Source organism: Solea solea, chromosome 9 (genome assembly GCF_958295425.1).
Source record: "Solea solea chromosome 9, fSolSol10.1, whole genome shotgun sequence".
Lineage (NCBI taxonomy): Eukaryota > Metazoa > Chordata > Actinopteri > Pleuronectiformes > Soleidae > Solea > Solea solea.
The window spans coordinates 18289581-18315463 of record NC_081142.1 but is presented as its reverse complement, the minus strand read 5'-3'; the positions used below and the strand labels follow the sequence as shown (position 1 = coordinate 18315463).

The following is a 25883-nucleotide window of genomic DNA, read 5'->3' as shown; positions in this document are numbered from 1 at the left end:
TCTGAAATTCTGAACTCTGGTTCATCTCATTGATGTGGAAATAAATATGAAATAGTTCATAATTAATGTCCTCATTTTCTATAATTATGTAAATTCTGTGATATTCAGGGCTGTGGAGTTTTCAGTACATATTAAGCAAAAAAAGCCAACACAAACATCAGAGTTAATAGGTTCTAAAACAACAGCAAGTGTAATGCTAAAGGTAGTTAAGTTGATATCAGTGAATCATTAACCCAGTTGTGCCTGGTGCATGCACAGTTTTAACGGATTTCCCCTCTGTACGGCACACCAGACTCACAGTGACCCCTAGTGGTAAGGGCTTGATCTTACAGCCAAAATAAATGACCTACATATTCATTTAAGTCACACAAGTCTCTATCTACAGTTAGTCTGTAGTCTGTGTTGTGTTATTGTAAAAGAAAATCACAGATGTCATGAATCCAGCTCCTGCTCTGGGAATAAAAACAGCTTTAAATAACATGACGGCAGCTTCAAACATGTATTATTATTGAAATACCTGCCAATAAATGTGTGTACTCCACTTGAAATGGAAATCCATTCACAAATATTAGCAAACTGCCACAAAATAAACTTTGTCCTTGGCTTCTCTCCAACACTTTCTGCCCTGTTGTGATTCCAAAAGTCACTGCCTGCACTGAACGCAAACACAACAGAACAAACTTGACTTTAAACCGCCGCTGTCTTCTAGTTTTTTGAACCTCTGCGACCATGGCCACATCCATCTGCACATTGCTCCTGCTGTCGCCCCTGCTGTCCAGCGTGTACGTTGAGGGTTTTTCTCGAGGGCCCGTTGAACTCGCTCCTGTCCCCTGTAACGACAAAGCAGTGGAGAAGCTGTCTCGCCTCGGTGTCACTTACATCAATGAAGACCGCAGCGATGGCTACAAGTTTGCCCTCAACCGCATTGCAAATGTCCACTTGCATGCTCAGGTTAGTGCAAAGACACACTCTCAGTGGGAGCAGCAGCCTGGGGTTGTTTTACATATTTCTGTCAGTGGGTGACTGGTACATGTTTAACAAAGGAAGTGGAGTGTAAAGGTTATTTTCCCCTCTGTCGTTGTTTTAGTACCCAAACACCCTTGTGTGATAGATTTAACCAGCTGTGGCCAATCTTCATGTCAGTGGGAATCCATTTGATAAGATTTATGTTTTGTTAGAAGTGACTGTGCACAGTCAAATATTAATCAAACATCCTCTCACATTGTCACAATTTGCCCACTCTCACTCTTGGGAAATTACGATAAAATTAAACTCTGTTGCTCGAGAACTCATTTTAGCTGCCATACTCCAGTTTGGGAACCACTGGACTACATCAATGACGTGAAGAAGAAGAAGAAAAAAAAAGTAGCTGCAATTACATGAGAGTGCAAGCACTAAATACTAAAAACAACAATAAATATTTGTTGTCTGCATTTTGCCTTGACTGTCACTTCCAGTAAAAGCAGAGTCTAAAGTGGGAAGTACACAATGTCATGTCATGAAATAAGAAGCCATCCTCTGTCATGCCTCATAAAAAAAGGCCTTTACCCAAGTGACTGTTAATAAAGTCCAGGTCATTTCAGTGCAGGATCGCCGGGACAAACCTTGCACAACAGGCTTTATGAACTTCATGCTGTCAGGCCGCTGAAGGCTGTTGGATAGATCAGGTTTTTAAGAGGCTCAGTTCAACTTCATGACCTGAGAAGGCCGGCCGCTATTACACCTGCTCAAAGTGTTAACATTTGTTTTTAGCACTGCGCGGCTCGAATCAATATTGAACAAAGTGTTAGAGTGTGAATCACACAGAGAAACTCATAAAGGCTTTCCTAAAGATGTAAGTGAACAAATGATGGTATGTGACAGATGACTTAAAGATAAACGCTTCTATTATGTTTTACGACGGAAAATTCAAACTGCACAACATCATTTGTATCTTCACTCTGGCTATCCTGTGATTGCATCGTCTGTGCCAGGGCCCAGCAGGCAATGTGTATTACCTGGACCTGGATGTCCTGGAGACCAAGTGTCACACAGGGAGCCCAAAACCATGGAAGCGATGTGATGTCAGACCATTCATGGAGACAGTAGGCCACAGACATACACACACAATTTACTTTTCAAGTTTCAATCCTTGAATATCTGAGGTGTCATGGCTTAAAAAATACTGCTATGGAATATTTTTGCTTGTTTTTTAACATACAAGATCGTGTACTCAAAGTCATTTTTCCTCTGGATTTTCAATGTTTTAGCCAAATTACATGTTATTTCACAGATTGTCCTGTAGATGGTGGTTATAAAGTAAAAACTGTTTTTGTTATTTTCAAAGCAAATCTCTGGAAACTGCAACACCACCGTTCTGCACACACCAGACGGCTACTCCTACCTGTACAGCTATGACTGCACCCTCGTGCCAGGTAAGTACTACTACTACTATTTGATATAATACTTAATAGGAAATTGTGGATCTTGCAATTACTGTTGTTGGCTTGAATTCCTTAACAAACAGCTTTAAAGGTCCAGTTTGTACAAAGTAGTGACATCTAGTGGTGAAACTGTAGACTGTAACAAACTCTTCCTTTCCCAAGTGGATCAGGGAAATATTAATTTGTGTAGTAAGCTTCTTCTTAAAAATAGGAAATGGAGACTGATTTGTCTGTAAAAACATGGCAGCACAAAATGGTGGCCTTTGCAAATCCAACCCAATAAACACACCTAAATGTTACATACTGGACCTTTAAAGACAAAACTGAAATGTTACACAATATAATATCTTCAGTTTGCAAAAGAAAAGGAGAAAACAGACATTTCTCACTACAGACAATAATATTAATAGACTGGGGTATTTAACAACTCAAAATGTTGTATCTTTTGGTTTAATTCAAATCTCATCCTGTGATTTACAGTAATTATTAATTACATAAACGTGACTTCATCTTCACTCGTACTAGTTCTGTTTTTTATTCTAAATTGATGCTTTTTTGAACTCCTGTGTGGTCCCTGCAGATCCCCCAGAGAAGCTCCAGCAGATCTGTCCGACCTGCCCTCTCCTGCTCCCCACAGACAGCCCACAGGCAGTGGCCACAGCTCAGGTCACTCTCGCCTCCTATAAGAGACAGTCCAGACTCGGTGCTGGACTTGGGGTGAAGAAGATCACCAGAGCCGCAGCTCGGGTATGAACTGGAAACACTCTAACCGGAGACCAACATGCTCCTGGGTTGATTTTATGACACGACAATGTGTTAAACCTTGTGTTTATTGGAAAATTACACTTAAGAATAATCTGTGGGTGTAACATGGGCAGACGGTAGACTTAGTGCTCCGTCTGTGTGCCAGATGAGAACCATTACTGCTCCACAAAAACTGTAATGATGCAAGAGTCTGAAAAAGGTTGGAGAGGATTACTGCAGGCACTTTAGATGCCACTGTCTGGCCAGGCATTTGTTAGGTGAGCAAATGAGAAACAGAACAGTTCACTTGGGGACGCGCTTGCTTCTCTTTGAATATATAATGTGAATAGCTTAGGTAAGTAGCTTTTGTGGTCTTAAAATGGGGCAGATTGCTAGGACGTGACTGTGCAAATCCACATTCCATCATTTGCCCTTTTCTTATACCATATTGTTTTTATATTTCAGGTGGTGCCAATGAAAGCCAGTTTTGTGGAGTACACAGTCCAACAGTGTCCAGAGGGAGTGACAGAGAGGGGGGACTGTCAGGTACCGTCACTCCACACTGACACAGAGGTAATCCAGAGAGTCATTACATTCAAAATTAAACATATACGCTACCTTATAATGACCGTTGTATATGCAAATGTTTGTGTGGAGTTAAGAAAAACAGCTCTGCTTTCAGCTTTGTGACACTGCATTTTTCTCAAAGCTAAATCAGAGGGTCTATTCATGAAAAATGTAAATACAGCTGCATACAATTTCAGTTTTGATTTTCATCCACAAGAGACAGGCGTGACAAAGACATAAAGGCAAAAACCAAAATCAGTGACATGATGGATCAACATTGTCTGAAGGTGCTTCATTCATTTTTAAATTCATTGATTACTACCGTGACAGTGTGACACTGTTATGACACTAATTAATGCTCTACAATCCTAAATAATCATTGATCTGCCAGCATCTTATTTGGTATCACTACAGCAGCTCCTGAAAGTGCTTCTTGATGGCATGACAGACTAATTATACTTTAGAAACTAACGTCTCTATAAAGGCTAAAGTAATTGATCCTTGCGTTAAAGAAGGTTGACAGACCTTGTCCGTTTTTTAATCATCTTTCTTTTGACCCTTCCTTCCTAGCGGCATCTTTTTGTGCCACGATAGTAAAAAGTAAATACAATTACCTTGTCTTCTGTCAGGCTGCAGGTTTCTGTGCAGGGTCTGTGCATGGGGACATGAACACTTACCCTGATGTCCAGGTGTCCTGTGAGATGTACAAGTTACAGGTACAGATAAAACACTTATATGGAAAAATACAACTTTTGTCTTCCTGTCTGTTGCTGCTGTTTGCATTTCCCTACCTCCTTCCTAGCCTGGGACACACCGATGATGATGCATAGCCCCTGTTGTGGCAGTTTGTGTGTGGCAGTGCTGGCCCGGCCTTGTCAGTGTCGACAGGAGCCCATACTGCATCTTTACTTCAAATTCAGTTGTTGAATTTGAATCAGTGTTGCTCTCCATGTCATTGTGATTGGCTGTTTAGCTCCAACCAGAAGACAAGAAGTGATTTAATTCTTTATTTAATTAAGACAATTGTACATGAAAACATCTTCGACATAACCATGAGTGTCAAGAAAGTCAAACTGCAGTTTATACACTCTACCACTCAATAGGGCTTCCAGTTCTGCATTTTCAGTTACAAATACAGACTACTGCCCCCTGCTGGGGAGGAAAGTGCTTTGCTTTCATGAACTTGCATGCTGGTTGCTCGCTGGCTGTATGTGTGTGTGTGAGTGCAACATATTTTCCCCAACCCGTAACAACTAAAGCTGGGGACACACTACACAACTTTCACAGTCGTTATCGATTTTGAAAAAGTACACACTAACCTACTGGTTTCAGCAGATTTTTTTACGACGACTGAAAGACTGGGGATCACTGCACGAGTTTCGATTTTCCCGCTACTTCCTGTCATCTTTGTCTTCTGACGCTATTTGCTTTGTCCAACCTTCTCTTTTTCATTGGTTGTTGGCAACATGTGTTTGGAGTTAGGTCGGTAATCAGTGCACACTACTCGACTGTGTCCAACGTGTTTGATTGATCCAATGGGTTTCTGTGCCAACTAGCCATGCTTATTGTGAATTGTGGGTTAAATCGGGCTAAAGAAATCTTGTAGTGTGTCCCCAGCTTGAGACAAATTGTGGTTGGTTGGTTGTTCTTTAATGTTTGTTCACCGTCAGGACGATGTGTCCTGGACTTATGTTATGTTTGGAAAAGGGAGGATATTCATTCACAGTAAAATAACCTTTCTGGAGTTCAACATTACTCTTAGCTGTTAGGGTATATTTTTAACACTTACTGACAGCAGCTTTAATGACCTTTAAGATTAGTTTAAGAATAGTTTTCCCATACTGTATATATTCTGTAAAGTGTCTATAATGTACTATTCCATTTTAACTTTTTATAGTCTTTATAGTCTAATCTCTGTCTATATTGTACTTTCTTGGAAATGCATGTTTATTATGTATTATCTTTATCTTTACTGCTGTGACAATGTAAAGGACTATCTTGTCTTATCTTAAGTCAAAGTGCCAGCAAGCATTTATTGAATTTGCCAAAACAAAAGTGAAGGCAGACATCCTTAATCACTTTAATCTATTTGGAATGGAAGATGGAAGGAAGAAATCTCTCCTTAACAAATGTCAAGGTCAGTGAGCCATGACAGTACAGTGAACACTTACCAACAGCAGCAGTGAGCCTCACCACTCATGGAATGAAACAAGTTAGCGTCTGTACAAGAAAGAATTCAACATTCAAGCAAAATAAAAGACAATACCTCTGAGTGAAACAGTGACTGTGGACTCACCGTGGGCTTGCATGTTAATAACCCACTGCATGACCTACATTTGATGAATGCCTCATGCTGTGTCTGAAAAGTGTTTAAATATGAGTGAGATTTAAACGTGTGCTGTAATTATGCTGTCTCAATGTCACTTTGTTCTGATGGTATTTATTATGGTATTGCATGACTGATATTCATTTCACAGTGAAGGCAGATCAGTAGCATGTCCGTTTGATTGTGATCTTGTTTGTGTGTGTGTGTGTGTGTGCAGAACGTGGACACCCTCAGACCGGTGCAGCCACAGGGCCACGACCTCCCTCTAGGCCCCGTGAAGCCAGTCTTCCCTCCTCTGACCGATGACTCAGGAAATAATCCACAGCCTGTTCCCTCTGTCCCAACATCGCTTCCTGCTGTTCAACCAGCGCCTTTTAACCCCTCACCTGTTGACCTTGTTCCCTCTGACCCTTTCACCTCATCATCCAGTGAGTCCACCGAAGGGCCAGGTTACAATCAACAGCAGCCACCAAATGCTCGGCCATTTGCTTCCTCCTCAGAGGAGATTGGAGGGCCTGTGGCACTGCGGCCGCCCTTTAACTTCCGCTACCAGAGGCATGACCGCGAGAGGCGGCAGGCTTTGATGGGGACTTCAACCTCTCACACCCCAGTCTTCCTGTCTGATTTCCCCAGTGGCCTCTCTCCTTTCCGCTCCTGTCCTGGTCCCGCTCGGTACACCACTGTTTAACTGATGCTGCTCAGGAAAACATTTGTTCTTCTTTAATTTTATCCACTGAGACAGAGACAGTGGAGCAGCGCTGCTCCACGGTCCCTGTCACAAGAGGCTTATAATAATTGTGTGCAAATGAGAGGAGCACTTTCTTTTTTTTTTTTTTTTGCTTGGCCCTGAAATGACCTCCCTGCAAGTGCTCACAAAGCAGCCATGATTTTAGAGTATTCATTTGACGATGGTGTTAAATACGAGAAGAAGAAAAAAATATGAACGTCCTGGTTTTAATCAACAATCTGAAAAGCACATGTAACCTTATAGTCCAACAACATTATGGAATTAATCAAATATAGATTTTCTTCTGCTACAATAAATCCAGCTTCAAAATTTGTAAAAAATCTTTCTCCTTTATTGTATTTTATATATTTTTAAATTGAACATCTTTGGCCTGTAGCACCCTTGCCTTTTGTACTGTTCACATGAAACAGGATTGTACTGAGGGATCAGAGAGTAAAAACAGCACTCTGAATTCATAGAAAATGTATCTTCGTAAGCTTAAATGAACTCTAAGAAACTCTGCTTCTCTCTATTGTATGTGAAATGTTCTTTCAAGGTAAGAAAATCTGAAAAGGGACAGTTTTATTTCCATATCCACAGCAGTTTAATTGATAAAACTTTGATCAAAGGACAACATTTGGGCCAGACAGAGAGAAATAACATGACAAATTTAGTCCGGTAAAGAAGAAGGTTTGTGAAGGTTAGAAGAAGTCTAGGTTTATTATGAAACATAATCAAGGCTACAGGGAAGGCAAAGACATCTTGGTCTTTCAATGGTTGCAGCAAAGCAAGTGGAGCAATTAACAAGAGCAGGGGAGATGTGAAAAGCCATCCCTTATATGACTGAAGTGTCACCCAGGAGGGCTCCACCAATAAACAAAGCCTCACACCAGAAACATGTCCTTTTAACAAGCACTCACCAAAGAGCTGTAAAGTAACGGCTACGCAGAGGTTGGTGTTGGGATGTGAAACATGTAAGACAGAGTGCAGTCACTGATCAAGACGCAGCAGTTGGTTTACATTTGAAAGATGACACTTTTTTAGGAAAGATCATTTTTGTATATGTGGATTAAAATTGGCCATGTTGAAGCAAAGACAGTTGGGGGCAGTGTTTTTTTTGATCTGACAGAATCTCTCCACCTCAAGAAAAAATTGAAACAAACATTTGAAATTGTATTTTGACAAAGACTCCTGGTCGTAGAACATATTTTTTTTTTTACTTTTGTAAGAATTGCTTACTTTTATTAATGAGACTGCAGATTTTCATAGGCTACGGTGGCCCTCACATACCAGAAAGGTGTAAAAGTATTACTTATGGGTAGAATATTACATGTCCTGCCAGTAGATCAATATACAGATAGTTATTGGAAATGGCTGGTTTATTTTCTTGGATACTTGGAAGTATTATACATCCATCATCTTTGAAAAGTTGCTCCATAATTAAAAGCAGTTTGGAAACTGTTTTCCTTCCTCTTTTTTTTTTAAACCCACCGCACATGTGTTTCTGTTTACGAAGGTTGCACAGAGCCTATTTGAGCGCTAGGGGGCGGTAGAGACATTGAAACACGTCTGACACGTCAAGACTCTTGTCTGCTACTGAATTGCTTAATTAAGATTATTCACCACTTGTTGCTGTTGTGTCATGGTCTTTAAATCTGCCCTCTCCCGCCCCCGTTAAACGTCACCCATAAACTACGTTTACCAGATAAGAAAGCGTGTTTTTGTGCGGCAGTGTCAACATTTCCGACGACACGTGAAGGCAGCAGCAGTTAGCTTCTAATTGGAGTCAGATTTTTCAGGGCGAGGAGTGGCGTTTCCCACACGAGACAATGGAATCATCCTCCTCCACGGATTGAGGGGGATTAGTAAGTGAGTTGGAAAGTACTCAGCGAAGACAGTTGGTCGAGATTGAGTTGACGAACATAGTTCCCAGAGCTAAAGACATGTCCGTGGTGTATTCGCGTACTTCACTTTGAGGTAGGTGAACTAACAACCGCACTTCACCGTCACTTACTAACTTTGGCTGTGTTGTGTTGTTTTTGTTTAACTCATTTTCTGTGAAAACCTCTTAGTTTTTCAGCTATTTCACATGTGTCGTGACTGACTTTCCCTTAAACTAACTGACTGTAAACATACCCTTCCGTCTGCGTTATCAGTTTTCCAGTCAGACAGCAAACGTGTGATGACATGTTCATACCAAACTGACTCATTTGCAGCTTTCTCATCATCACTGGGTCTGTGTCAGGAAGAGCTGCTGCAAACAGCTGAGCTGAACTAAAAACACAACTACTGCAGCTTCCCTTTTCTACTGAAATAACCCTAACTACAGGATCTTGCACGTTTATTACATTGTGCAATAAAAAGGGATTTCATTGTGCGTTTGAAATGGTTTTGAGAAAACCTCAAAATACATTATTAGCAAACAGAGTTGGGCCAGTTTTTTAAGTTTAGTGGGAGTGTACCTTCCAGCAGTGTGTGTGCTCTCTTGAGAAAATCAACCACTGCAAACTTTTTTTTTACATGGCAAAGTACTTTTTAAAGTTGACCAACAACCACAACCAAATTTCCAATATAAATAGTGACTTTAACAAATATGTGCCAAATATAACTGTTCTGACCACAGTACTGCCATTTCTATAATGCCTAAAATTAGGTAAACCAAATGTTTCCTCGATGAATTTGTTTGCATGGTGTTAAAACACATTGTGAATACTGTATAAATAAGTACAGAGTAAACAGGATATGTGATTGCTTATATAGACATTGTGCGTTCGAATTTTGCTTTCACTGTACTACGATTTAAACCTTGTAAATTTAACTTTCTCCTCTAGACGAAGAAGAAGGAGTTTACAGTGGGATAAAGTCTGTTCAATACGTAGAATTTGTGAGTGAAAAGTGAAGTTCTGCACGTTTAACTTTTCACGGACATTTTGTTTTCTTCAGCTCAGACAGATATCACGATGTATCGCTATATGATTGTCTTGCAATATATTGATTATCACAAAATCGTTGTATCGTGATGTCATTGGTATCGTTGACCATGTATTGTGTATCGTATCGCGAGGCACCCCGTGATTCCCATATATGTCAGTGGTATATATGGGTATTCTTATTTCTTTCACATTAAATCCATCATACACATTTTGTCTGATTTCTCAACTATGTCATAAATCCTTACTGTGCTAAAACGTATAGGCTCCCTCATGTGGCTCGGAGGTTTTCTGCAGTTATACTCCCGAATATAACTCTGGAAAGAGGTCTGAGAATTTGATTGTAACCGAAAAGAGAAAAAAATCTGGCAGCGACCCATCTGTGGACTCTAAACCAGACTCTACGATTGAGTGTCTTTAATGACCTGAGAGATCAAGACGGTTCATTCAGAGCAGAATTGACCTAAACAACCTTTGTGACCCTGGTAGTTAATATTCAGACGTCAGATCGGCTCCTATTTAAATAAGTGGATTTGTTTCTGTCAGCGCTTTTCCCATGGAGGGTTGGAGTGAAGTCTCTAATGATGGTTTCTCATAAACTTTATTCAAAGGAAAAGATGGTTGTCACTTTAGACAGTGTCACTTAATATGAGGGGCTGGTTGGGCGTATTCATATTTCAGTGCTTATGGTTTAGGATGCCACATCAGTACTTTTTTATCATGACATTATGCAGAGTGCATCCAAAGAGCAGTCTTATACTGATCTGCTGGAACAGACGCATGATCTGCCTCAGCTTTTACTTATAAATAAATTAAGTAACATTATGCGCCACGGTACTCCGTACAGAGATTATAAGAATGCAGCAAACGCATCACCAACTGTTTTTGTTGCAGGGAAAACTAAGCTTTCTTACAAGTGTTAGACTTTGTGGTTTAGACCTACATAAATTGCAAATCATACGTAATTACTACTACTTTCTTCACAGAATCCACACATGCTGTTCCTCCCAGAAATTTAAAATGGCTACATTAGGACACGTTGAAACGGATCATATATTCAATTCACGTATAGATAATTTTAAGGGACTGATTGCAAGTTTTCTTATACGTGTTCAACACGTGTTGTTGAATAATCAGAATACGCCCAGTGTTGTGTTTTGATATTTATTGGATAATGTAAAGTTATGTGGATGCAATGTGTGCAGCTTTCCATCTGTGTTCTGGCAAAAACAAAAGCAAAACATGCCACAGAAAAGCACTGGTGTACCACCGGTTTCTTCTTCTCTGCTGTAACAGCTACCACCCAAGTGTCAAACACCACAAGGGGGGAAACCAAATCATGTAAAACATCCACACGGGTCAAAAACAGAAGTTTCCATTTGACAGATATCGCAGAGAGCCACTCTCAGGATTTAAGTATATTTGAACATGGGGCAATTGTTCCCAGACTTTGTGGTCTCTGCATCAGAAATCGCTGCACCCTTCTTCTTTTGCTCTCCACCGTCTGGAGCACACAGAGTATGATGTAGTCGACAAAAAATCATGCAGTCAGCTGGAGGGGTTTTGCCAAAAAGCACTTAGTCAGTGAGTGAGATCACAGGAGGATTACAGACCTACTGTGTGAGTTACCGAATGAGCCATTCAAGCAATCAGGGAGGCAAAGAAGTCCACTACAGCTCAGTGCAATGGTATGTGCAGGAGAAGTCAAAACCAAAAATTGGAGATATGGATCAAATGTTTGACTGGCTGTGGATTCTTGAGGTTGTGTTTTGACATGGATTGTGAGAATGTGGGAAAAAGTAGCTGGTAGTTTTCCTCTGCTCTGCCATAGCAGGTGAACATCAATAGAATGCAAAGGTGGAAAGTTGCAGTAACTGATATCACTAGTACTACTGACATTTTCTCATTTTAAATTCAATAATCATACTTTTAATAAAAGATACAGAACCATTTTTAGATTCTTTTATTTGAGAGAAAATTTGCCAAAATAAGTGTAAAATGTGTCATATTAGAACAATTGTACTACAAATAGAACATTTTTGGATATGGCATCAGCTTTATGGAGCTTATCGTTCCTGTCTTATTACAACAACATTCTCTGCTGTAGAGCACTGATTGCTCGCTTCTAGTGTATTTCCATCTGCACCCTCCTTGAACTACTTGAGTGTTTGTTGTTTTTGGTGCATAAGGAAATCCTGAGCACATGACACACGAGTGTCCGTCTTAACTCTTGTTCTTCAGCTCTGGTTTCAAGAGAGAGTGAGAAAGGGGTGGGACAGAGAAAGTGTATCGGCTGAAGTCTCACATTGTTCCACCGGTTCCGGTCATTCAGATGTCTCTGACACATGTAACCGTCGCTCCTCCTAGTTTGTTTAGTTTCTTCTTTCATTTAGCTTTTCCTGATGTCTGCATGTTGATAGGGATCCGTCATGCTTGTCTTTTGGCTCTGTTGGTTAGGAGTGACATGCTGACTGTCATGTCTTGCAGCTTCTCTATGCTCTGTGCACAGGACAGGGACCATTTTCTTCGTGTCCGCCAGAGGTAGGCTGTATATTACAGTGTCTGTGTGTCGGGTGTAACTAAAAAAAAAAAAAGAACCATCTAATCTTTGTAATCATCAAATTACTGTAATTTAATTTTTTTGTTTGGCATTGGGAACTCTGAAGCGTGAAATAAATCAGTTGGTGTTACGCAATCAAGATTTGAGAGGGTTTTTTCCACTAAAATGTCCAAGTCTTGGTGTTTTTCCTCCTGTGATAGTTGACTGATAGAAAATCAGCAGCAGATTAACAAGGATAATAAAAATTGTCATTCCCTACTTGCTTTTATCCATTACTGCCAGTGTTAACATAACAGAAAGTAACAGTGGTTTCATTTAGTTGTTTTGCGGCAGTAATGTGACACCCTGTTGACCAACACATGAATGAACATGTGAGTAGACCACAGGAGGTCGTCGCTAACCCTAGTGTAAATATTTCATAGCGCGATTGAAACCAGAATAAGCACCCGACAATCACCGTCAACCCCTGATGTGATCATTTCCTTTCCTTTTTATAGAGGTATTTGAAATCATATCTGTGACGGTAAAGGTTTCTGTGAAAATTAACAGATTACGTTTGTTAGGCATTCCTGATTGTTTTGGCAGAACCGTTGACATAATTATGCCAGTTATATATTTGCAGAAAGCCCTGTGAGATAGAATGGAAGTGTTGACACATTGCTGCACTGTAGTAATTTTAGGTGTTACACGCGCAAGCCCCGTCAAGTCTGTGTTTACCACTGGCATATTTCCCACAGGATAATTTACTCTGCATTAAGGAAAGCGTAACGAACTTGCCTTCAGGTTACTGCAACAATCGGATGCCTAAATACCTGCTGGTCAAGTTTTAAGCTCTAACGATAACATTGTCTTCCAGAGTTCACTTCAACTGCATTTTAAATCTGTGAGCAGTGCTTGAGGAGATGGTGGTAGAATCAATGAGTAGTTTAAAACTCTTTCAAGGTTTGGTTGCTCCTAACATTTGTCCCGGTTATATAACAGCTGATCTGGCTTTTGGTCAATTGAGGTGACAGCTTTAATGTCACATGTGTCAGTCCGGAGGCAACATATTGTTTCCTCCCCTTGAGGACACATTGACCACACTTAGTTAATTCACACCAAGTGGATTTCTCTGCATTGGCTGCAGCTGAGTAACTCTTGGCTTTGGCTAAAGGACTGCGCAGTAGTTTGAATTTGGGTTTCATTTTCTATTGCAGCGTTATAATGACCAATAATGAATTACTTATCAGAATCAGAATCATCAGAATACTTTAAAAATGCCGGGGGAAATTGTTTTATCCCATATAGATTAAGTGTATTGTGCAGGTTAATTGTTTTTGAGGAAAAATCCTTTCGACATGTTAAGTTTCTACCATGGAAGCCGCCGGCCACTTGGTGATTATTTCATGGAGTGGTGAGCAAATAGCCTTAGAGTTCGTCAGAGCCACTTAAAGTGGCTATAATTACCACTGTGGTCTGGCCTAATTGAAAGTGACACACACCATCAGGTGGCTCAAGAATGGAGGCTGAGTATCTTAGTGATAGAGAAATGCAACATCCAACTAACCTAGAGTAACCTAGATGGCCGCACTCTTTAAGCTTTTTTTTACCTGCATGGTAGCACCCTGGTGTTAATCTGTCTTCACCTAAACAAAAGGTCTTTCACGCCAGGGGACTGACCGCTAAGGTTGAATGGAGCGCTGAGAGGATTAAGTCCTTTATTTTGCTGTTAACACGAGTTAGCAGAGTGCTCTAGAGTAGAGGAGGCAGTGGATCCATGGGAGCCGCGGTTTCTTTATTCCTCTGAGCCTGGGACACCGTGATTGTGTGCGGCATGTGTATCCACACAAAGGTAGAGAGGCTAAAGGATTTTGCGCTGACGGGGCCGTGTTTGCTCCAGACTGATAAGCTTGAAATGTCCGTCGCTGTGTCAAACTGCCTTGAGTGCGTCAGAATGGGGAGAGGCCACAGGTACGTGAACCTGAGCATTAGTGTGTCACTTGGACTGGAGGTTTTAAATTGTCTAGAAGCTTTCATCTGTTAAAAAGCTGAAGGGCCATGGCAGATTCAGGCCCCTTTCAGAGTCCGACATGGTATTATAATCATCCTGAGCGATGCAATCACAGGTGGACAGTACGACTGCAAACACTGTGTGATAGAATCTCACTTCCCTGCTCTGTGTTGGAATGCACAAGGATGCATTGTCGCTGTGTTTTTGTGCATGTGTGTCTGTGTAGAATCAGGATGAGCTCAGTGAATCAAAGCACTAAAAGATTTTAACCATTAGAAAAAAGACATTTGGTGCTGATCGGTATTCATATTGTGTCAGTGGCTACTAAGAAATTAAAGTACGGGCCCTGAGAAGTGCAAAACTCCTGTGAAACTGCAGCAGGTCAGAGGACTTTAGCCGAGGAGGCGGACTCTACTGTGTCCAAACCATTTACCATATACTAAAGCCATGGTTCTCAAACTGTGGTACGTGTACCATCATTGGTATAAGATCTTCCTCTGGTGGTACTTGGAGAAAAATCCAAAATACTATTCTGCTACTGTGTATACAGTATACCAGGGTATGTCATCGGAGTGGAGCTGAGGAATTTTGACTGGAGTGCAGAGAAAATGAAGCAAAAAAGAATAATAATCTCAGTCACTTTATCTCTCGTTTAATCAAATTTCTAGAGCTGCAACTAACGATTATTTTCACAATCTGTGGATTATTTTCTCGATAATCGAGTGATCGTTTGTTCCATAAAATGTCAGAAAATGTTGACAAATGTCGATCAGTGATCAGTCAAACCTGGAAATGATGATGTTCTCAAATGTCTTGTTTTTGTCCATAAACCAAAATGATTTAGTTTTAATGGTTTCTTTGTTATGTGGAGCAAAGAAAACAGAAAATAGTCAAATTTAAGCAGAAACAATCTTGTTTAAATAATGAAAAAAAGCTTCAAACTGATTAATAATAATCGATGATCAAAATAGATGATGATTGATTTAGTCATTGGTTAATTAATGATTAGTCGATTAGTTGTTTCTGCTCTACTAATTTCACTATGACAGTGTGTGAAGTATATGTGATCTTATGGGGAATAAATCTGCCTCCTGTGAAAAGTCTGTATCTGACTTTTTACACCACTGTAGTTTAACGTTGGCGATAATGGTGTTACTTCAAGAGCTCAATATTTTCTCAGCTTGTACTTGGTTTAAAAAGTTTGAGAACCTCAAGAAAGTGCACCCCCAATCACAGAAATGTGGTCCTTGTGTGATCAGATCTGAAAATAAAATCAGGACACACTGTTTATTTATTTAATCATCTTCAGTCAGCCTTGTCTTAAGCACGCGCAGAGTTGCAGGAGACAGACATGATGACTGTCAGGGGAAAGATCTCACCTCTGGGGGGAGGAATCTAAATTTAAGGAAAGTCTGAGAAGACGTAGCATGAGACATACTCACACAACCAGTCACATGCTACATGTCACCTCCTACTTTTGACAGATAACGTTTTCATGCGATTTGAACTTGAGTCATCACCTCTTTGTAAGTCTGAACACAGAGGAGTACATCATAATATGGGGATTTAGTTTTTTAGCCTGATGCCTTCTGGTGAAGTTAGACAATGATCATCCCTCACAGTTCTGTAGAAGTGAAGCCATATGTCTGGATTTGTTTTACAACCTACTGATGTAATCTCGTGAAGCTGTTCCTCAAGTTTGTTTTTTTCATTACTACTGCTGCTGGTTTGAAGCAGACAAATCTTATTTCTTTGGAAGGGTGTGGAGGTCATTAAATGCTGGTCCACACTACAGACGCATGCGAGTTTACTCTGTTTTAGTGGTCAAATGTAAAACAGTACTTTTCATTCCAGGGTAAATTTGGAGTTTTTAGCCCCAGCACTCATGACACAGGAAACACTCCACTCCTTTTGGATTTATAGACTTGTCTCTGCTTTCGCTGGCTGTATTTGACATTTGCTATTTCTCGTGTGTGTGTGTGTGTGTGTGTGTGTGTGTGGGTTGGTGCTAGAAATGTAGTGTCATATTTTTAGGGCATTTCTGTGAGTAACTGTAAACAATTACACAAAAACATAACTTTCCTTTAATTTTTTTCTATGAAGTTTATGTTTTTCAGTTCAGACAAAAAAGTTTAATTTTTGTGATGGGGCTGTCACTACTTCTCTATATGTATCTCAGTAGTTCTTTAAATGTATTTAATGTTTTGAATGATTGAGAAAATATGTTTATTTTCTTGTTTCCTTTATGATTGTAAAGTCACAATGTTTGTGTTTATTAGACTGATACTTTCCCACTCGGTGTATTAGTCAGTAAATGATCAATGAAATAATCGATAATGAAACTAATCACCAGTTGTAGCATTAGTTTCGGCAGTGCAGAGGTCTTTGAGGCCAAATGTGAAATGTTTGAAATATGAATTGCAGCTTCTTTTGACATTGTAGCTTTGTATGTGAATCAAAATCCTCCGGCTCTTCTTTTGGGTCAGTGTGCTGTTGTCTTAACAAGATTTACAAGTCCAGTGAGCTTGTCCTCTGGTTATCATTTGCTGAAACTTAAAATCTTAAAATTACATTTTAAAAGTACCAAAGAAGAAGTACTTTTAGGGATGTCATACAGTCATTAGGTTCATTAAGTTCTCTGTCACTTCTCACATGGATTCCACTTTTCCTGCAGGATGGAGTCGTCATGTCTGGACCTGGCTTTGGAAGGAGAACGCCTCTGTAAGACCGGTGACTATCGTGCCGGTGTGTCTTTCTTTGAGTCTGCCATCCAGGTCGGAACAGAGGACCTTCAGATCCTGAGCGCCATCTACAGTCAACTGGGAAATGCCTATTTTCACCTACAGGAGTATAACAAAGCCCTGGAGTACCATCGGCATGACCTCACACTTACCAGGTTAAAAGTCATACAGTTTAATGTTTGTCTGTGGGTCCAACGTGAATTACTTATGATTAAACTTGTGATTCCCTTTTTTTTTTATGATGATATCCCCACCATTATTAAATTGCTTGACTCAATTTTACTATATTAGTGCCAGCAGTTGTAAATTACTTTCTTGCCTCTTGTGTATTCACTTCACTCCAGTAATCGACTACTATTCTACTCTAATTATTTCCTAATGTTTTTTTCCCCTTCTTTGCAATCCCAGAACGATTGGAGATGAACTTGGTGAAGCCAAAGCCAGTGGTAACCTTGGGAACACATTAAAGCTTTTAGGACGGTATGATGAAGCGGTGGTTTGTTGCCAAAGACATTTGGAAATCACAAGAGCCATATATGATAAGGTGGGGTCATGTTTTAATTGTATTGTTGATTGAGAATAAATCATTTTTAGTGTTCAGTCAGGGACTGAAGGGACCGTGTACTTTGATTAGAATGAACGGAACAGCATTTGTTTTGAAGGCCTACCTCGCATCATACGCTTGTCCACACACTGTGGCCACAGAGGAGTTTAGTTATGCGCGATGAACGCAGCGAACCAACATCTAGAATAGTTTGCCAGCACTCATGCAAACAAGCAGGTGTGGTGTCAGTGTATTTTAAGTATGTAATTACAACAGTGGTCACAGTGGTTTCCATCTGTGAAACTCTGGTGTGCGTGCTGTAGGTTGGGCAGGCTCGGGCGCTGTATAATTTCGGGAACGTTTACCACGCCAAGGGCAAGAGCATCTGCTGGACTGGAGCAGAGCCAGGAGAGTTTCCAGAGGAAGCCAGGATCGCTCTGAGGAAAGCTGCGCAGTACTATGAGTGAGTCGACAACATTGTTTACCTTCGAAATATTGACTTTTATCTTGAAAGCTCTGATGAGCGATGGCTCGGTGTGAGGTTAATTCATTAACGTGTGGCCACAGTGTCAGTATTCAGCAGCACCAGCAGAATGGGCATTTGATAGAAAAAAAACAAAAAAGGCTGAGTCCATGCTGTTGAAGCCAAATTCTGATTCTGACCAACTGACCAGTTTTCATCAGGCTCACCGGTTTTAGCGAACATGTGGTCCCTGCATTTGTGGCAACAGTGGTGTGTGTGGAGAATCCCAAGAGATCAGCACTTTCAGAAATACTAAAACCAGCCTGTGCTCTTACTTGCTTTTCTGAAACTTTAAAACTCATATTACAGTCTTTTTGGCTGGAGTTGACCAGATGCCATCACATAATCAGAGTATTTGTGTTAACATGTGGTGGTAGGCCTTAGGATAAGTAATCTTTTTTTCGTAGTGTTTTTTTTCTCATTTTTCAGCTTCTTAGATGTGAATATGTTCTGGTTTCTTTGCTCCATTTAACAAAGAAATCATTCAAACCGAATCATTTTGATTTGTGGACAAAACAAGACATTTGAAAATATCATCATATCCAGGTTTGGGAAACACTGATCAACATAAGCAGCTCTAGTAGGCCTTCATGAGAGGAGATGACAATGTTGCATCACCTCTTCTGTCTTTCTGATTATTGTAATATGACTGCGTGCTGTGACAGTTTAATCACTTTTTAAGCGATATATGAACAAACCTTATGCCCTTACTGGATTATCATTAGGTAGTATCAACATGCGATAATCCCATGTAGCTCAGTTAATACAACAAATGGGAACAAAAGGCAAGCGTTGGTGTTTTGGGCTCTGGCACAGGCTGGAAATTCACCCTAAAAGCGTTACTTAATTGACCACAATATGTCGTACTTGAGGATTCCTTTTGTCGTTGTCAGAGCAAACTTGTGCCTGGTGAAGGAGTTGGGTGATCGGGCAGCCCAGGGTCGTACTTACGGGAACCTCGGTAATACCTACTATCTGCTGGGTGACTTTGAAAATGCAGTGGCTGCACATGAAAAAGTAAGTGGCAAACAAACTGAGTGACGGGCAAGAATACTGTGTTTTTTTGGGGGGCCTTAAATACAGCGCTGGCTTCACATTGACTTGGCACAGCCACAGAACTGCAGTATTTCTTGTCTCCTAACTGTGAATGATCTGTTGATCTGATGATGTTCTGTGTCTCTCTCTTCTCCTGTTTATGAAAATAATACGAGTTTACTCTGTTTCCTGTTTGACAGCGGTTGCTCATTGCTAAAGAGTTTGGGGATAGGTCGGCCGAGAGGAGAGCCCATTGTAACCTTGGCAATGCTCACATTTTCCTCAGCCAGTTTGAAGTAGCAGCTGGTCATTACAAGTGAGTCTCTTGTACCTCATATTCATTACCTGCAGGAAGCAATTTGAGATCATAAAGCAAGCAGGCAGACGATGTTGGTCTTCCTCATTCTATTTTGTTATTTTAATTGAAATTTTAATATTGATAATGACTTGGCATCAGTCACTCACAACAATGAAACTGGTAGATGTAATGCTGTCGCAGCCTGATGTATTACAAAGCTTGTTTTGAATGTCAGGCAGGCCATTGTTTATTTCATGGCGAACCAGTTTTCATGTTGCCTCTGATCGCTGTACTGTATGTCTTTCCTGGATTTGTACGAGGCTTTGATGAGACAATCAAAAGCTTTTAATTCCACGTGTGGATATGCAACCATTAATGAATGAGCAGAATCAGATTAAATCAATTTGCATCAACACAGCTGAGGTTTTGGTGGCAACTGTTTACCTGAAAGCACCTATAAGCACACAATTAGTTTTACAACAATCATTCATATCATGGTGTGTTAAAATGATGCTGTATTTAATCGATGTTACCATTTTAATCATACCAATAAACACGAAGCAAAGCTTTGAATGGTCCTCTGTGCACACACACATATGCATTTGTTCAGCAGTGGTGAGTGATTAGGTTCAGACAGATAACTATCATTCTTCCACACCCACCCTACACATTCTTTGACCTTGTTCCTCCTCTTGTGTTCCGCCCTCAGGAGAACTCTGCAGCTGGCCAGGCTTTTGAAGGACAGAGCAGTGGAGGCGCAGGCCTGTTACAGTCTGGGCAACACCTACACTCTACTGCAGGACTATGAGAGAGCCATTGATTACCACCTCAAACATCTGGTCATTGCACAGGACCTCAGCGATAGGTATCAGTCGTACGAGCTCTTTTCATGTTTCAAGTATCATAGGCAGTTTGAATGTGCGTGGACCATGAACGTATCATTTGCTAAAACATGGCTTTTATACTGCAGACTAAAAGGAACACTAATTTGTAAATTCACAGTCATACACTTTTGGAACTATCCATGTCCAAACTACATTTTCCTTTTACGAACAGTGCATTTATAAAAACTAAAACTGTCAGTTGGCTCCACCTTTGATCAATTCCAACATTGAGAGGCTGCTTAGGACAAGATGATAGTTCTGTTCACGTGAAATACAAGATTTAAAAGTACAAGCGTCTCCTTTTTACTACAGCTCTGCTGACAAAGCAATGATCTAATTTCTATTGTAGGCGTATTTCTCTTTTTATAGTCTTTTTTTTTTTGGAAAAGTAGGCAGGATTTCAAGAGTTTATGGACTTGCACAGCCTTAATATAGTCATTTACTCTATACTATGTGTATGTAAATATTAAATAATACCACACATAATAATAATAATAATAATAATAATAATAACATGGCATGGCGTTGATGATTGTGAAATGGGGTTGTACTTCATTCTATTATGTCTATGAAGGTTTTCTCCTCTGTTGCATAATCCCAGCTGAAGCTGCTTTTCCTGAGTGTGTGTGTGTGTGTGTGTGTGTGTGTGTGTGTGTGTGTGTGTGTGTGTGTGTGTGTGTGTGTCACTGCAGAGTTGGTGAAGGAAGAGCTTACTGGAGTCTAGGAAATGCCCACACTGCCCTGGGGAATCATGAGCAGGCCATGTACTTTGCTGAGAAACATCTGGAAATTGCCAAAGAGGTCGCTGCTTTCCATTTCACCTCCTTTTCTCAGAGTCCAATCAGTGGCTGTCATTGGGCCACAGCTCCATCTGCTGGCTTTATAGTGAACAGCAGTGAATTAAGCTTCTTGAGTTGCAAAGCCTGTGTCGCTCTTGTTTTTGGCTCTGCACATTTCAGTTGATATTAACTTTGAGGTTTTGTCGATGATGCAGACTGGAGACAAAAGCAGTGAGGTCACAGCCAGGATGAACCTGTCAGACCTGCGGCTGGTCGTAGGCCTCAAGTCCAACACCAACATCCATCCCAACATCTTCCGCAACATAAATAGCAATAGCTCCGTCCTGCCAGTGAGCTACCAGGGTTACACAAACCTCCAAGGTACATTTACACTCCTGAGAATGACACTGGGACATTAAATGCATTTTTAGGAGCTTGTTGTTTGCCATGACAAAGATGTAAAGATGTAAAAAAATATTCAACTATGGAATCCTTTTCTTTTTGATAATTCACTGTTTCTGTTTCAAAATGAAGCATGTGCTCACACTGTTGACTCCGTCGCAGGGGTGATAACTCCACCGAGGAGGAGAGCCACGACAGAGAGCCTGAGACTGAGTCCAAGTCCCGACAAAGATCACAGCGGAGATTCGCCAGAACATCCAGTATGTGCTGTGAATGATTCATTCTCAAGTGTTTAAATTTTCCTACACTAATACATTACACGCCAGTGGATGTTTACTGAGGGTAAAACCTATTGACTTGCATAAATGGATCAAATACTTACTTTGCTCACACGTTTAAATATGACACAAGTTCCTCCAAGTGTACTCTGTAAAACTGTAAAATCATTCAAATAAGTCATTTTCTGTGGCTTGAGGAACAAGTTGACCAAATTCAGCGGATACTTACAGACATTTAGAACTTCTTGTTATGTAAAATAATGTGTTTTGCCTCATTGTCATTTATTAATTCATTTAAACCTTGATTATAACCGGGCTGGCAGGAGGATTCGTTCCCTGGCTCTTCAAAAAACAACACAATCAAGGCTTCCTCGATGCTCTTCCTCTTCCACCGGCTGACGAGCAAGAAGCACAAGAACACAAGCAAATCGTCTCCTCGGGACCAACATGAAAACTGCAGCGAGCACACGGCCTCCGACGTGGACACGCCGTTGACTATCAAGGTATTTGTACTTTGCCCCTCCCACTCTGAAGGGAAGCTAGCTGGTGATTCACCCTCAAGCAAAAGTTGAAACAGTACATGTATGTGATGAGAGATGTGAGAGGAAAGTAAAGTGTAAATGTGTGGATCATCACCTCTGACTCATGTATTCCAAAAAAATATTTGAGGTTTTCGTGTTGCAGCTGTCAAGAGTGTTTGATAACCAAAGCTCAAGGGGTTTAGTTTTTGGTTTGTCGATTGTGGACCATTGTAAAAACGTTGGTGTCCAAAATGGCTGCCTTGTTATAGCTGACCCAGCGACTCATATAAACATAATAAAAGGCTTATTCTGGGGAAGTGAAAAACAATATACTCTGAATTTCATTTTCTCCTAAATTAAACTAATTTCTTCTATATTTTACACACAGGACCTTAAAGTTGAGGTGAAAATGGTTTGACTCCTTTTCTTACTGTTAAGAATCTGTATTTTGATTACTTGTCCAAAGCCTTTTCTAGCATTAAGTCTGTTTCACTGGGGAAATATTTTTCTTTTCTTTTTTTTATTATTTAATACTAAAGCCAGGAATGCGGGACACTATTGGAGAGGACAACTTTTTGGACCTCCTCTCTCGTTTCCAGGGCAACAGAATGGATGACCAAAGGTGCTCTCTACTGGATGGCCAGAGCCATTTCCCTGCCCATCCCTCTCCCTCCTCCACCCCACCTGTAGCTGAAAGGAAATGTGAGTCCGGTCCCCTTGTGTTTTGACCTGTCTTCACACCATATTCTCATAATCGTGCCATTTTCTTAGAGGAAAGATGTCAAATAACCCTTTTACTTACTTTACTTCATGGTGTGAAGGGAGCTTGACCACAAGTGTGTCCTTTACTGTTCACATGCTGTAAAGATGACTTAAGGGATACTCTGTGCAATATAATTCCCCATTTCTTGTCGTTTTATCCTCCACTGGGCACAACACCTCCCGGGGACATACTTTGTGTCATTATTTTATTTTTCTCTATCTCAAAAAGTTTGTTTGTGCTTTATGAAGGAGAAAACCACAATCACTGGGGTGTTTTTTTTTCTTTTTTACTGTTATTTAGCTTCTGCAAAAGATTCTGATTAGAGGAGTATAAGGCACAACTCTGTGTTTCTAGCACAATCCTCCCATTTCTGTTTGATACAAATCACCCATAGTTAATAATTACTTTGTTTGCAGCTATTTCATCCAGCGAAACACCCTCCCAGGATCCTGGTCATTTCCTGGAACTGCTGGCCAGCTCACAGAGCCGTCGTCTGGACGACCAACGAGTCAGCCTGGGCCATTTTCCTGGCTTACGTCTCAACGCCTCCAACCTGCCTTGTACACCCCCCATCTCCAGCACAGATCACATCCCCACACAAGGTGATGAAATAATGAGCCATCCTCTTGCTCCCTACCTCCAGCCCTCATCGCTGCTTACATTCTGACTCATGCTCGTGATTTTTTCCTCCCCAGTGTCCAGCACTCTCACACCCTCCCTGCAAAGTCGACTCGAGGCGAGCTCTGAGCAGCCTGAGGGGGACGAGGTCTTCTTCGACATGCTTGTTAAGTGCCAGGTGAGGAAAAAAAACAAATCTTAGTTACATGTTGTCCAGTTTCTTTGTCCCTAACTGTTAATATTTCCCACATAACACACTAATGACCTTTGCTTTTAGGAACAAAGCAAAACATATTTTTTTTTGTTTTAGAAATCTTATTATGCGTGATTTGCTTTTCTGTGACAGTCTTTGTTTCCGTGCTTATATTTATTCTTGTACTAAAAGTTAATTTAAAGTGTGAAAGTAGAATGCCGCTTCTTTTTTTCCCCTTGGGCAATTAGTGAGGATAGCATTTGGAAATTGGAGTTTAATATTTGGGGAAAATAACTAATTGGGATTCTTCTGTATAATTTCATGTACATGTAAGGTTCAGCCTAGAAATCTTGGGTTAGTCATTTCAGGAACACTGTCCTGATTCATTTTAGGGAAACCACTTAAAAAAAACAAAAAAACACACACAATTTGAAAAACATCCAATGCATCAGTAGAATATTATGAACAGAGCTGTCCAGTTCCAGATTTAGGCAGCTTGTCACTGGCGATCAGCGTCTGGCTCAGTATAATGCCTGACCTGCTGTGATGTCGCATCAACACCGGCAGTGATAATCTTATGAGATCAAGTGGCTGCAGTGTGCAGAGCCAGGTGCCGCAGCTGCTCTCGACTCTCTTCAGAAGCTCAGTGCATGATGGAAAACAATTGGCTTTACCCTGAGCCAATACTCATGCTCCCAGGTTTGATAACAAGATTGTGTTTCACATGTACGCCGTGTCTCCGTTTTGTGCACCGTTACAGACGTTGGTTTTATTTAAACAGAATTATTTCATATTCTAACCAGTCAAAAGCTTAGTCTAAACATCAGAAATACTTAACATGTAGACGTAATGGGCTGAATTTGTTTATTTACCAGAATTTACAATGTTTCACATTATTTTCAGTCTTAACATAGATGTTAAGTTTCTATTTTATGTTGCTTTTCAAAATGTTTTTGTGCAAACAATGTAGAACCCAAAAGAATCAGTTAGCAGTGATTATATGGCTGTGTCTCGCAGCCTCAGCAGTATCAGATAATGATAAACTGTTGTTTCTCAACAACGTTCTAGGGGTCCAGACTTGATGACCAGAGGTGTGCTGCTCCACCTTCTCCTGCTTCACCTCCTCCCACTCAATCCTCTACAACTAAAGGACCAACTGTTCCCGACGAGGATTTTTTCAGTCTTATCCTGCGTTCCCAGTCAAACAGGATGGAGGAGCAGCGAGTCCAGCCGCCCCCGGGCATTAACCAGTCCAAAATGGACTGATCTCTTGAGTGATTCTCATGTTATTTCAGGATCTCCAATGAAGTAACCAAACTTTATTGTTATTATTAAGAATCAAAAAGCCACATGAACCATGTTTCCTGCCTTTTTGGGATCGTCCTTACAACATTCTTGTGTGAGACTGCCAAGAATATCAGTGATGTTACAGGGAATTATGGGCTCATTTAACACAAAACTGGTCAACGTGACTGAAACCCTGGGAAAATGTAGTTTTGAGACCGTTGGATGTGTTTTAAGCTAACCGATGGAATCTACCCATGTTTGAGGACTTATTTCATCAGAGATCTTGGAAGATGTTTGTCTGCTCTGAAGGCTTGCCTCAAGTTGCTCATACCAGCTATGGCTGAAGTTATTCACTTGTTTGGAGTAAGAAGACTTTACTTTAAGGGACAGACACCAAACTGAAGGAACTCCTACTTAAGAGAAGAGGAACAGTTAATGGCCTGTTTTTTCTCTGGGACATCCTGGACCCAGAGGGTTACACCCATTTTCTTCTGGTACATTGACTATTTGGAGCCACTAATGGAAGCTTTTTATGGATTTTGATTATAAGAAACTATCACAAATAGAGCATCACTGCCGTAAAGTGAAATGGGATTTTTCTTCTTTGTAACAAGATTTTATAGGTGATCATGTAGTAGGGGAAACAAGAAATATTATTTTAGTGTTTATATTGATACCTTCTCCTGACAATGGAGAAATAAAAACTCAATTTGTATCACAAATGATTTATTTATCTTGATTGAATATCTA

The 25883-nt window shown here is 40.5% G+C and overlaps 2 protein-coding genes across 3 annotated transcripts; both read left to right on the top strand.

The window, feature by feature from the left end:
• Positions 1-662: 662 nt before the first annotated feature.
• si:ch211-262h13.5 (uncharacterized protein LOC571127 homolog) lies at positions 663-8248 on the top strand. The gene is made up of 7 exons (XM_058638249.1): positions 663-951; positions 1974-2084; positions 2327-2414; positions 3004-3170; positions 3633-3740; positions 4364-4450; positions 6278-8248. Exons 1-7 carry the CDS (start codon positions 730-732, stop codon positions 6746-6748), a joined length of 1254 nt encoding a protein of 417 aa, XP_058494232.1. The 5' UTR covers positions 663-729; the 3' UTR covers positions 6749-8248.
• A 177-nt stretch (positions 8249-8425) lies between these two features.
• On the top strand, positions 8426-25855 carry LOC131465507 (G-protein-signaling modulator 2-like). Of its 2 annotated transcripts, none has more exons than XM_058638247.1 (15): positions 8426-8764; positions 16942-17163; positions 17417-17552; positions 17876-18015; positions 18969-19092; positions 19311-19426; positions 20118-20273; positions 20985-21093; positions 21287-21452; positions 21636-21733; positions 22075-22254; positions 22812-22974; positions 23452-23637; positions 23731-23831; positions 24915-25855. In XM_058638247.1, exons 2-15 carry the CDS (start codon positions 16943-16945, stop codon positions 25110-25112), a joined length of 2094 nt encoding a protein of 697 aa, XP_058494230.1. In that variant the 5' UTR covers positions 8426-8764; position 16942; the 3' UTR covers positions 25113-25855. The 2 variants fall into 2 exon arrangements, with proteins under 2 accessions (XP_058494230.1, XP_058494229.1); XM_058638246.1 differs by lacking the exon at positions 8426-8764 and adding an exon at positions 12156-12258.
• The last annotated feature ends 28 nt before the right edge of the window (positions 25856-25883 follow it).

What these genes read in the sequence shown, in the direction of transcription:
- LOC131465507 (XM_058638246.1), top strand. Translation starts at nt 12,182, where the DNA reads ATGCTGACTGTCATGTCTTGCAGCTTCTCTATGCTCTGTGCACAGGAC. An exon ending in ACACGCCGTTGACTATCAAG is followed by an intron (nt 22,255 to 22,811) that starts GTATTTGTACTT and finishes TTAATACTAAAG; the next exon opens with CCAGGAATGCGGGACACTAT. An exon ending in AGATCACATCCCCACACAAG is followed by an intron (nt 23,638 to 23,730) that starts GTGATGAAATAA and finishes TTTCCTCCCCAG; the next exon opens with TGTCCAGCACTCTCACACCC.
- si:ch211-262h13.5 (XM_058638249.1), top strand. Translation starts at nt 730, where the DNA reads ATGGCCACATCCATCTGCACATTGCTCCTGCTGTCGCCCCTGCTGTCC. An exon ending in TCAGACCATTCATGGAGACA is followed by an intron (nt 2,085 to 2,326) that starts GTAGGCCACAGA and finishes TTATTTTCAAAG; the next exon opens with CAAATCTCTGGAAACTGCAA. An exon ending in CACTCCACACTGACACAGAG is followed by an intron (nt 3,741 to 4,363) that starts GTAATCCAGAGA and finishes GTCTTCTGTCAG; the next exon opens with GCTGCAGGTTTCTGTGCAGG.